The following is a 13,053-nucleotide window of genomic DNA, read 5'->3' on the forward strand; positions in this document are numbered from 1 at the left end:
CCCCTAACACCAGTTCTTGCGCCATTACTAGCTCCAAATACACCACACGACTGTAAACTTGTAAAGTAGTATTCAATTCTTCCTCTATATAGACTCAAACGCGGCCTGCCATGTGAATTAGTGTACTGGGGATCTCGTAGAGTTGTGCCTTCAGTTTCATCTGAGTCATCCTGGTCTTGGTTTGGCATGATCATTTCGTTTTCCTAGTTTTGAAGATCATGCACCATCTTCTTCAAATTATGCTTAACACATTGAACCTTCACGCTAGTGCCCAATGCTATATCACAAGCCATGTCAAAGTACTTCAACATGCTCTTGTATGTCTTGTACTCAGGAGCCATGTTTGGGTAACCAACTTGATGGAACCGATTCAAGTGTGGCCTAATAACATCGCTTCTCCACCTTGTCAGTATATACCTTTCATCAATTTTATCAATCTTCTTGTGCGACAAGATCTTGAGTATATGGTAACAAAGTATCCCTCTAGACTCGAACCATTTGCAACTGCAACTAAAATAATTGCCAATAGGTATATATTCAACAGTGTACTCAACTAGATTTCCATCATTTTTTTAACAACTGAATAATCACTAATGATGAATTTCTCAACACCAGGGACAACTGGATGATTATCGAGGCTGCTGACTTCTCAATGATACAATTTCATTAGTTGTGTCTTGAAAAATTCATACATTGTACGCGTATACTCCTCCCACTTGAACCTTGACTCACACACAATTTGAAAGCCCTTTGACCTGTATTCCGCTTCCAACTCTTTCTCATGCTTAGCTCTTATAGCTAACTCATACTGGTGAACAAAGATCCTAAGAGTGCTTTGATGGGTAATATATCCATCAAAGAACATATGCATCCCCTCACTTCTTTGCGTAGATAGCATACCAGCCCAAGAATACACATCAAGGTACACAGGAACCCAATTTTCCTTCTCAGAATAAAGCTTGTTGAACCAATTCCTTGTATGTAAATTATATCTTGCAATATATTCTGTCCATTTTCTCTCAAAAACTTCAATAGTAATGCTATCAAGGACCATGGATTTAAATTCTCCACGTGCAATTTTAGAAGGACGAACACCACTTAAGTAAAGAGGCAACTTTGAAAATATATGACAAATACAATACCTATGTATTGTATTTGGCATCACTTCAGCAATGGCTACCTTAATGCTCTGATACTGATCAGTTATGATCGCATCTGGATGAACATTTCCCATGGCCTCAAGCCAAGTTCTAAAAACTAATTTGTAACTATCGATATCTTCATGAGACATGAAAGCACATCCCAGTAAGATGGACTGTCTATGGTGATTGATGCCAACAAATGTAGCACATGGCATATTGTATCGATTCACAAGGTATGTCGTATCAAAGCATATCACATCATGGAATTGCTCAGACGCTGCCTTACAGTATGAATGCACTCATACCACATTTCGCATCCTACCAATATTATCAACATCTATCGAATTGAAAACTCCCTATCCTTTACCTGTATTTCACAAAAAAAGTTGAGCATCGACTATATGTCCCCTTCTTGCATTTCAAAATTCCTACTCTTCAAAATAAAGTTTCTACAATCCTTTGGAGTGCAACCTAAATTTTGCGGTCCACCACGTTGAACCTCAGCAAGTCTAATATACTTGGAGGGTCTAATACCAGATTCATCGTGAGCTACAAGATCCCTCTTCAAAGAATCACAAACGGACCTATATCCAGCCATCAGGCACGATACGGATGAGAGCAAATCATGATTGTGATCATGAAGGACCTTAGAGACGCGCCAACAACCAGAATCATCCAAAACAACAGCTAGCCTAGCTTTACAATTGTTACTCTTGGTGGTAAAATTGGTTTTTCGAATCCTAGACCTATCACAACAGTAAGTTATGTACATGGCAGTGTCACCATCCTTCTTGTTGAAATTTTTGACGACGGAGAATCCTTTCAGTCGTGCATGTTCTTTGTAGAATGCAAACAAAGAATCTTTATCTCTAAATCACATTCCAGAGATTGGACCTACAACCACATCCTCTTCAGTGAATTTATTCTCCATTTCCCGATCAACATCACATAACTCTAACTCATTTCCTAAAACCTGCTCCTCATCATCGTTAGCTTCTCCGTGATATTTTCCATCGGGTTCTTCATCATCTAAGTGCACAACATTGTTGAAACTGCCATGAGAATCAACATCAACCCCTTCGTATTCATTCAACAAACTATCATACGATGTCATCCCTAAAGATATGTACAACTCGTCCCTAACTCGATCAAACCTATTATTTTGGTTGCTATTCATGGACGTTGTATTTGTGTTATGTTCATTTGGATTCATATTTTGTTGCACCGCCAAATTTCTTGGTTTGAATCCATTTTTAGATAAGGAGAAAGTGTCCACTTTACTTGGTTTCATAAGGAGGAAGTATACAAAATTGTATACCATATTTTTTTTAAGAAAGGAAGAAAATACAATAATTTGTTAAAAACACTAAAGAGTATAATTTTGTATAAAATACACATAAATACAAATACAATACACAAGATTCTTCAGCTCCTAATGTAGACATGTAATTTTTGACCCATGCATTAGAATCACCTCTAATAGTCCTAGTATTTTTAGGATATTTATTTGAGTTTATTTCTATAGGATTTTACTTTATTACTAATTTTCATTCTATTTTTTAAGGCACAAAAACTAAAATACACACACACATACACACACACACACACACACACACACACATATATATATATATATATATATATATATATATATATATATATATATATATATTTATACACAATATATATATATATATATATAGTTTCATGTTTTATCTTATTTCTATTTAGTTTAGGTTATTAAGATTTTTATAGCCATATATTTTGTTTTTACTATGATTTTTACTCTTACTTTTAATTTATATAAAATATGATATATTAAAATATATAGTTTCATACTATAATACAACTTATTATAATTCTTGCACCTTCATGAGGGAATTTTATATTATTTTAGAGGGGAAAACTAAAGTTTTGAGCTAGTTAATTTTTAGATTTTTATTTTTCTCCATTGAATTATCCCAAAAGAGCCCAATTTCAGGTAACCCTTGGCCCAACACCTCCACACCCCTGAACCCAATCCGCCGACCCACTTCCTTACCAAACCGACCCGCTCCAAATCCCCTTTTAATCCTAGCCAGTGATTTAATTTAATCCAGAGGTCCATGTTAAATCCCTTACCATATAAAAGCCATATCTTCCAAACCCTAACCCTAAGGAGACTAACCTAAAGCAGCCACACCACACCCTTCTCTTCACCTATGCCGCGCTACAACACCTCCAAACCCACCGGAAATCCCTTCCACGTAGGCATTGGTCCCCTTATAGTCCCCCTCATCATTGGTAATAGATTCGCACATTTTTTTCTCTTATTTTACTTTGTTTAAATGAAAATCTGGATCCTTTGGATAGATGTTGGAAAATGGGAGCCGTTGGAATGACTTTTTGATCCAAAACTTCTATATTCTGATTTTTGTTTGCAAAGGATGATTCGAATTTTTGTTTGAGGTCCCCACACATGACTTCTTGCTGAAGAAGGAGAAGCTCGAGAGAGAGCTATATATTTGATGTTTTTCGGACAGAAAAGGGGGAGGAAAAAAATTGGGGAAAAAGAAGAGGGGCTAGGGTTTTCTGATTTTTAGGTTCTCCATTCCAATTTTCAGTTCGTTGGCGTATAAAAATCTTAGAGCTCTCTATTAGTCTTTCTTTTGATTTTCTAAACAAAAAATACCTAAAAAAAATATATATATCAGCTTCCGATTTGTTTAATAAGAAATGGAGTTTAGCTGAGGTTCGTCAACTGCTCGAGAGGTTTTTGTTCGTTGGTTCCTGTGCGGCTGTGTTGCTGGTTCGATTCCTGTTTGTCTGCTGCTGTTACTTCAAATCTCAGTGCGAGTTCACTTGTATTCAATTTCGAACGAACTTAATTGAAGAATTTTGTAATTTCAGGTTCACCTCTTTCCTTCTCATTCTTGTTAATGGTGATCGAAATATGATATGAGCCGTAGGGAATGCGCTCTGTAGTGATAGATATTTGATCGTATTTTAGTAGAGGTTGTGTTTGGAGTTAGTTTCTAGTTGCGATTTGTGCTCGAGAATGCTATTTGTCAATTTGCTTTTATCATCTGCTAATCTGCTTGACGTTTAAAATATTTGAGTATGCGTAAATGGAAAACTGAAATGTTCGGATTTTAATCTAGTTTCTGGGCTGAATCGATTCGTCTCTGGCTTATTAAATGCCTCGATTCGTTTGTCTTTGACCGTTTCTATTTGTCGCTCTTGGTTTGTTATTTTATATGTGCTAGTTTGACATGCCATTTTCCCTTGTTTAATGTGCCAAAATGATTGACTAGCTAATAATCCCCTTCCCTTACGACCTCTACTAATGATATTCCAGATCATTTTCCATTTGAATTTCATCTTTGTTTTTGAGGTGTTTGAAACCAGTTATAACTTATAACATCATTATTTGAAATTTCAAAAATCAATATCTTTTTCCCATAACAGAACTGTAATTCCATAACTCTTCAGAGTACATCTGCTTGGAGTGTCCTCTCATTTTTATGGATTTTCCAATGAACCAACCGTACTAGCCATCTACTTGTTCATGAGCTCAGTTGAAGTTACCAATTTGCATCCTTAGTTCATGTCGAAGTGTATTTTGATCTTGCTTTCTAAGAATTGTATGCCTGTACGTGTATGAACAGCTCCTTTGAGTATTTTTGCTTGTTTCCTTAGGATTACACATGAAGTAGGATGGTTTAATGATCAAGTTATTTCCAAAATCATGTATTAATTAATCTTAGAACCATTTTAGGCAATTACTCTTAGAATTGAATGTTAATAGCTATGCCTTCCAGTGAGCTGTATAGCACATGACTCATTGTTCGATCAAGTTTTCTTCAATTTTATGATTTGAAATAGATCTATACCTTTTCACATATGTTGGATTAGAACTTCCCTATTGTCTCCATGATTAGCCAAAACAGTTATGTTTGTTGTTTTCGCCTATATGTCAGTTTGATCGTGAGTTATGTTGAAGAACAGAACCCCCATGATACCACTGTAGTAGAAGAAGCAAAGAAGAAGAAGACAACAACGTTACATTTGCTTCAGGCAGATGATTCAATCAAAGTGGAGCATGACGTGGCAGCATAATAGCCCTTGATATTCAAATCAGGAGATCTAATCTTGACCATTGGATTAGAAGACATAAACACGTCTGGGCCATTCATTTATTAGTGTCATACACATGAGTGAGCACATGCTCACATTTGTATTAGTGCTGATACACTAAAGTGAGTATGGACTCACATAGTAAAAAATGTTTTTGTCTAGGAATATTATATATACATTCTATGTATCTATATGCTATAGATGTATATAGAAGCTACAGTATTGAATATACAAAACAAGAGAAAAATTTTCTGCATCATCAGCTCTTTCATTCTTTCATGGTATCAGAGCAGATCTCTGCTCTATTCTTGAACTTCATCTTCTAATCTTCTTCCTTTTCCTCAACTTGTTCTATCACCATGACTGGAACAGATTCTTCAGTAACACCTTCTCTTTCTGGATCAACAAGTCAAGCAGTCAATCATGATGTCAACCATCCCTATTTCACTCTTCAGATGCTCCTGGAATGACTCTTGTGACCTCACCTTTTGATGGAAGAGGATTCCCAGGATGGAGAAGGTCAATACTAATTGCATTGTCAGCCAAAAACAAGCTGGCGTTCATCAATGGGATTTGTGATGAACCTGCCTTGGATTCAAAGGATCATGCACAATAGAGTAGGTGCAATGACATGGTAACCTCATGGCTTTTAAATTCTCTAACTAAGGAGATAGGAGACAGTGTAATCTATTCCAAATCTGCAAAAGAACTTTGGAATAGTCTTGAACATAGATTTGGACAATCCAATGGAGCCAAACTCTACCACCTACAAAAGGAAATTGCTAAGACAGTTCAGGGAAATAGCAGTATTGCAGGATACTTCACAACTCTGAAAAAGTTATGGGATGAGTTAGATTCCCTGAACTCAAATCTAGGTTGCACTTGTACCTGTGTGTGTGAAGGGAAGAAGAAGGTAGCCAAGTTCCTAGAGGATCAGAGAGTCATCCAATTCCTAATGGGACTGAATGATGTGTATGCACATGCAAGAGGCAATATCCTCATGATGAGCCCACTTCCAAATATGGATCATGCCTATTCCATCCTACTGCAAGATGAAAGTCAGAGGAAAATATTTGTTAGCCCACAATATCCAACAGATGGTGCATCTTTTATGGTAGGACCTCAAGGGAAGTTTAATCAAAGGAACAATATTCAGAAATCATGGGGAACTCCTCAGAAACAGGGGAACATTCAGAACATGCAACAAAAGTTCAAAAAGAAGGCAAAGTACAATCCTAATGTGAGTTGTAGTCATTGTATGAGAACAGGGCATGTAAGGGCAGATTGCTACAGACTAATAGGATTCCCAGATGATTTTCAATTCACAAAATCTACAAATTATCAGCCTGCCATAAAAGGAAATGCAGTGGTGGCAGGACAGGAAGGTGAAGAGAAGAACAACACATGTAGTGAAGGAAATATCAGCAGTCAGAACCAGTTTTTCAGTAAGGAGCAAGTGTCAGAATTGGTAAACATAATCAAGCAAGTGCAGATTGGAAGTGCAGCAGCCACAACATTAGAAGTCAATGCTAATGCTGTAGCTGGTACCATACTCAAATACACAGGAACTTGTCTTGCTGTTTTCAACACTAAAACATGGATAATTGACTCAGGGGCCTCTGAACATATGTGTTTTGATGCTAATTCTTTCCTATCTCTTACTCCTCTTCCTGCACCTTTGCACATTAGCTTACCTAATTCATTCCAGTTGTGTGTTACACATATAGGAAGTGTGTATATTCAGCCTGATATGGTTCTTCATAGGGTGGTTCATGTACCTTCTTTCAAGTATAACTTATTATCTATTCATAAGTTATGTCTTCAATTCAGTTGTTCTTTGAATCTAACTTCTAATGGGTGTCTATTGCAGGTCCCTTTAGTGGGGAGGGGACAAGTTTTTGGTGAAGTTAGAGATGGATTGTACCTGTTTCAGCCAACTAGAATAGAGTCTATCTCTCCTCTTAGAAAAAATGTAGTTTCCATTCCAAAAGGAAGAAATTCCAGTGTTATTTCTACTTCTGTTTCCTTTTCAGTACCTTTAGTTGCTATCACTACATCTACTGTAAAGCAATGGCATGTTAGGCTAGGGCATTTGCCCTTTTCAGTAAGAGCATGTTATAATGGTGTCACATCTAAGTTTGATTGTGTATGTCATATCTGTCCTCAAGCTAGGCAAACCAGACTGCCTTTTCGTTTGAGTCATATTAAGAGTTCTGCTATCTTTGATTAGATTCATATTGACACATGGGGGCCATTCAAGACTGTGACTTATAATGGTTATAAGTATTTCTTGACTATTGTGGATGACTATAGTAGGGCCACTTGGACCTTTCTCTTAAGTTCTAAGGGGAATGCTTTTTCAGTTTTGAAATCATTTCTGTGCATGGCAGAGAGACAGTTTAACTTGAAAGTTAAGAAGATCAGATCTGATAATGCCATGGAACTAGGAAAAGGCTCACTAGAGGCAAGTTTTCTTGAATCAGAAGGGATTATACATGAGACCTCTTGTGTTTTTACCCCTCAACAGAATGGAGTAGTTGAGAAGAAGCATAGGCATCTTTTGGAAGTAGCAAGGGAACTTTTATTTCACTCTAAGGTGCCTCTCCAATACTGGGGAGAATGTGTGCTGACAACTACAAATCTGATCAACAGAATCCCTTCTAAGGTTCTGAATGGATTAACACCCTATGAGGTATTGCTTGGTACACAACCTAGCTATGATTCACTCAAGAGTTTTGGTTGTTTGTGCTATGTCTCAACTTTGTCTCACAACATAGAGAAGTTTGAACCTAGGGCAAAAGGTTGTGTGTTCCTCGGATATGCCCAGCATCAGAAAGGTTACAAGGTCCTGGATCTTGTCACTAAAAGGGTGTTTGTGTCTAGAGATGTTAGGTTTCATGAAGATCAATTCCCTTTTTCCCACTCACCTCTCACATCTGATTTTCCTTTCTTCCCTCAAGATACAATTCCAACAGATACCTTGCCCCATAACTCAATAGAATACTCTTCTAGGACATCTCTACCATCGCCTTCACCTCCATCTACCCACTCCTCACCTAGCAGTTCTTCTACATGTCTTGGTTCCTATACTTCAACCAACATCAACCTAACACCTTCAGACTCTGCTCCTACTCCATGTCCTTCTTACTCACCCATCCCGTCCAGATCATATTCTCCTTCATCAATCAGCACACCTATTCTAATTCCACCTCCACCAGTTAGAAAATTTGACAGGGTAACTCAGAAACCAGCCTACTTAAATGATTACATTTGCAATAGCATCTACCTATCAGACCTTAGTTCCTGTCTATCCAAACCTCTCAAGCCAAATGCCTTTTCCTTCCATGCTCTTTATATAGACAACCATCATCTCCTTCAATCTATTTCTACCACATCAGAACCTAGCAGTTATCTACAAGCTTCTATCCATCCTGGGTGGAAAAAGGCTATGGATGCTGAAATTTCAGCACTTGAGATAAATAACACTTGGGATGTTGTATCCTTACCACCAGGGAAGAAAGTTTTACCCTGTAAATGGGTGTACAAGGTGAAGCATAACTCAGATGGTACAATTGAAAGGCTAAAGGCTAGGTTGGTGGTGAGGGGGGACATTCAGAGAGAAGGGATAGATTATTCAGAAACTTTTTCACCTGTGGTAAAGATAACTACTATCAGGTGTCTTTTGGCTGTGGCTATCAAGAAGGGGTGGAATGTGTCACAACTCGATGTTAATAATGCCTTCTTGCATGGGGATTTGCAAGAAGAGGTCTATATGAAATTCCCAGCAGGTTTGACTCCTTCTCAACCTAATCTTGTCTGTCGACTAAGGAAGTCACTCTATGGTTTAAAGCAAGCGTCGAGGCAATGGTGTGCTAGGTTAGCTGGGGCTCTAAACTACAAAGGTTACTCCAGCTCTCTAAATGACTATTCATTATTTTTCAAGCAATCAGGTGACTTAATTTCCATATTAGTTGTATATGTGGACGATATACTACTCACAGGTAATGACACCACAGAAATTGCACAACTTACAGCTTTTCTACACTCAGAATTCAAAGTAAAACATCTTGGTCACATTCATCATTTCTTGGGTATGGAAATTCTCAGAGAAAAGCATGGTTTTATAATAGGGCAAAGGCAATTTACCTTGGAACTTTTGGCTGAATTTGACTGCACAGGTCCTGTTGTATCTTCACCTCTCGATCCTTACTCTAAATTGCAAGTTGATATGGGAGAGCTTATGCCTGATCCTACCATTTATCGCCACCTTGTTGGAAAGCTCAACTACTTAACAAATACTAGGCCAGACCTCTGTTTCGCTGTTCTTTGTTTGAGCCAGTATATGCAATGTCCTTGCATGTCTCATTATTCTGCAGCTTTGCGTGTTCTCCGCTATTTGCGCACTGATCCTTCTCAAGGGATTTTTCTCACTGCAGATCCCTCTTTTGATCTACTCGCCTTTTGTGATGCAGACTGGGCGGCTTGTAGAGATTCTCGCTGGTCTGTTAGTGGCTTCTTCATCACCCTTGGTGGAGCTCCAATCTCTTGGAAATCGAAGAAACAAATCTCCATCTCTATGTCCTCCGCAGAAGCGGAATACAGGTCTATGAGAAGGGTGACCGCCGAAATCACTTGGTTAGTCCGCTTGCTTGCCGATCTATCAGCACCACCCACTTTACCAGTGTATGTTCACTCGGATAGCCAAACCGCCATTCACATAGCTTGTAACCCAGTTTTTCATGAACGAACCAAACATGTGGAGTTGGATTGTCACTTTGTTCGTCAACAATTTCTATCCAATTTGATCTCTCTCTCTTTTGTTCCGTCGGAATCTCAGCTCGCCGATCTATTTACCAAACCCTTATCTGGGGGTTCTCATCGGAGTGTTTTATCCAAGTTGGGGGTCCATTCTCTCCCCACCACCTTGAGGGGGGATGTTGAAGAACAGAACCCCCATGATACCACTGTAGTAGAAGAAGCAAAGAAGAAGAAGACAACAATGTTACATTTGCTTCAGGCAGATGATTCAATCAAAGTGGAGCATGACGTGGCAGCATAATAGCCCTTGATATTCAAATCAGGAGATCTAATCTTGACCGTTGGATTAGAAGACATAAACACATCTGGTCCATTCATTTATTAGTGCCATACACATGAGTGAGCACATGCTCACATTTGTATTAGTGTTGATGCACTAAAGTGAGTATGGACTCACATAGTAAAAAATATTTTTGTCTAAGAATATTATATGTGCATTCTATGTATCTATAGGCTATAGATGTATATAGAAGCTACAGTAGTGAATATACAAAAAAAAAAGAAAATTTTTCTGCATCATCAGCTCTTTCATTCTTTCAAGTTAGTAAATCAAATAGGATGTATTTTAGGAGAAGGGTGTGGTATTGATCTACTGAGATCAAAAGTTTTTCTCGTGCCTCTTTGATATTTCAAACGTGAAGTGCAGTCTGGGTTTGGTTACGTATTAGTTGTCTTTGATTCAGTGAAGTCAGTATAGGGGTGTGATTAATTTGGGAAAAATAAGGCATAAGTGATACTTTGATCAAAAGAGAGTTAAAGTTTAATATGAAACTGATAGAGGAATCACCTGTTCACTTTGAGATATAGGCATTATTGTTGCTTTCCATGACTTAATCAATCAAATATTTTGGATGTGTGTTCTAATAATGATCAACCATGTTTGCAGCACTAGATTCTCATTTTTAAATGGTAGAACTTTGTAGTAGATAGAAAATGGGGGTACATGGGACGTAATGGTTTTATCGTAATGTTAGCCCATATCTTTCCTATGTTTGCTTTCTTTTATTCATTTTGTCATGTTTGTTTCTGAGGTTATTGACAGCGGGAGCCTTGGATAGTTATCTGTTGAATGTGTTATTGTCTTTATTTTGTTTGGATAAGTTGTTTGAAATGGGTCGTGGGAGTTGGGAGAAAGACTTGGCCCATTAGTGTTAATTTTCTTGCTTATTTAGGAATTGGGCTTGGTCTAAATACATGAAATGAAGAGTTGAAAGAAGATGAGCATTGAATAAGTTTTATGTGCTTTAGTTAATTTTGTTTCTATTTTTTTAAGCGCTAAGAGCATGTTTAGGCCGTCAACATTTGGGCAGTCAAGCCTTAGGATTTTTGTTAGTCGTGAGGCGAAATGTCGTTCCCTTAGTTAAATTTATCGGGGGAATGCCCCGAAGGATTTGTATATATTTTATCCGGGGTATGCCCCGAAGCGAATGTAAATGGAGGCCAAAAATAGGAACTTGTAGTATTTTATTTTATTTTCATTTTTATTTTACTTAGGTGGGGACGACCTCGAGCCTCTTGATTCTCTTTTTTTTGGTGTTTTCTACCTCAATTGAATATTTTAAAAGACGACTAGATCAAGTGTGCAACCGTACTAGTTACGGGACTTGGGGAGTGCCTAATATCTTCTCCTCGAGTCAAATGAATCCCCTTACCCAAATCTCTGGTGCAGACTTGGTTTTAGAGTCTAAAATGTTTTAAAAGGAAAAATCATTAAAAAAAATGGTGACCTGGCACACCGAAATCAAAGTCAGGTGGCGACTCTGAGTTAATCCTTTTGAACACAAAATTTTGTCACTCTTTAATTAAAAACCCTTTCGAGCTTTACCAAATCTTTTTATTAATATTTAAGAGGGTTAAGTGAAGTTTGTAAAAAAGGGGTGTGACACCCAACATTTAATTTTCGCATACTTCATGGTTTGGGATTTAATATTGTGTTTTGAAGGAAAATAATATAGGCTAATTAGTTAGGGGGTCTTTGATATTTTTTCACTGAGGTGGCCAAAGTTGGGTTACAACAGTTGAGCCGTTTAGCATCACCCATCTCAAGCACCATTACAAAAATTCCAAAGTAATCCACATCTTCCTTCAAGGCCATCCATTTGAAAAAATTTGCTTGCACCTAGCATTTATACTAAGTTCAAAACTGAAAGCGTACGAAAGGGTTCCTAGGGAGGTCTTATGGAGCTGCTTAGAGGATAAAGGGGTCCCAATTGACTATATTAGGGTGATTAAAGACATGTATGCTGGAGCTAAGACTCGGGTTAGGACAGTAGGAGGCGACTCTGAACACTTTCCAGTTATTACGGGGTTGCACCAAGGGTCTGCGCTCAGCCCATTCCTATTTGCCCTGGTGATGGATGCACTGACTCATCTTATTCAAGGGGAGGTGCCATGGTGCATGCTATTTGCTGATGACATTATTCTAATTGACGAGACACGAGGTCGCGTCAACGAGAGGTTAGAGATTTGGAGACATGCTCTTGAGTCTAAAGGTTTCAAGTTGAGTAGGACGAAGACGGAATACCTCGAGTGCAAATTTGGGGTTGAGCCGACGGAAGCGGAAGTTGAAGTGAGGCTTGACTCTCAAGTCATTCCCAAGAGGGGTAGTTTCAAGTACCTTGGATCGGTTATTCAGGGGATCGGGGAGATTGACGAGGATGTCACACACCATATAGGGGTGGGGTGGATGAAGTGGAGGTTAGCGTCGGGAGTCTTGTGTGACAAAAAAGTGCCACCGTTACTAAAAGGTAAGTTTTATAGAGCAGTGGTTAGGCCTGCCATGTTATATGGAACTGAATGTTGGCCGGTAAAGAACTCACACATACAGAAGATGAAAGTAGCAGAGATGAGGATGTTGAGGTGGATGTGCGGGCATACAAGGATGGATAAGATTAGGAATGAAGATATTCGAGAGAAGGTGTGTGTGGCCCCCATGGAGGACAAGATGCGGGAAGTAAGACTCAGATGGTTCGGGCAC

General features: G+C 38.4%; 1 protein-coding gene across 1 annotated transcript; it reads right to left on the minus strand.

Annotated features, from left to right (window-relative positions):
• Window positions 1-203: 203 nt before the first annotated feature.
• LOC107804778 (protein FAR-RED IMPAIRED RESPONSE 1-like) lies at window positions 204-1,357 on the minus strand. Its single transcript, XM_016628711.1, has 2 exons — window positions 693-1,357; window positions 204-504 (listed from the first exon to the last, which is right to left on the minus strand). The coding sequence occupies exons 1-2, from the start codon at window positions 1,355-1,357 to the stop codon at window positions 204-206; spliced, it is 966 nt and encodes a 321-aa protein (XP_016484197.1).
• Between the last annotated feature and the right edge of the window lie 11,696 nt (window positions 1,358-13,053).

The sequence above is a fragment of the Nicotiana tabacum genome, chromosome 3, assembly GCF_000715075.1.
Source record: "Nicotiana tabacum cultivar K326 chromosome 3, ASM71507v2, whole genome shotgun sequence".
Classification (NCBI taxonomy): Eukaryota; Viridiplantae; Streptophyta; class Magnoliopsida; order Solanales; family Solanaceae; genus Nicotiana; species Nicotiana tabacum.

What these genes read in the sequence shown, in the direction of transcription:
- LOC107804778 (XM_016628711.1), bottom strand. Translation starts at nt 1,357, where the DNA reads ATGCCATGTGCTACATTTGTTGGCATCAATCACCATAGACAGTCCATC. An exon ending in GAGGAGTATACGCGTACAAT is followed by an intron (nt 505 to 692) that starts GTATGAATTTTT and finishes TTTTAGTTGCAG; the next exon opens with TTGCAAATGGTTCGAGTCTA.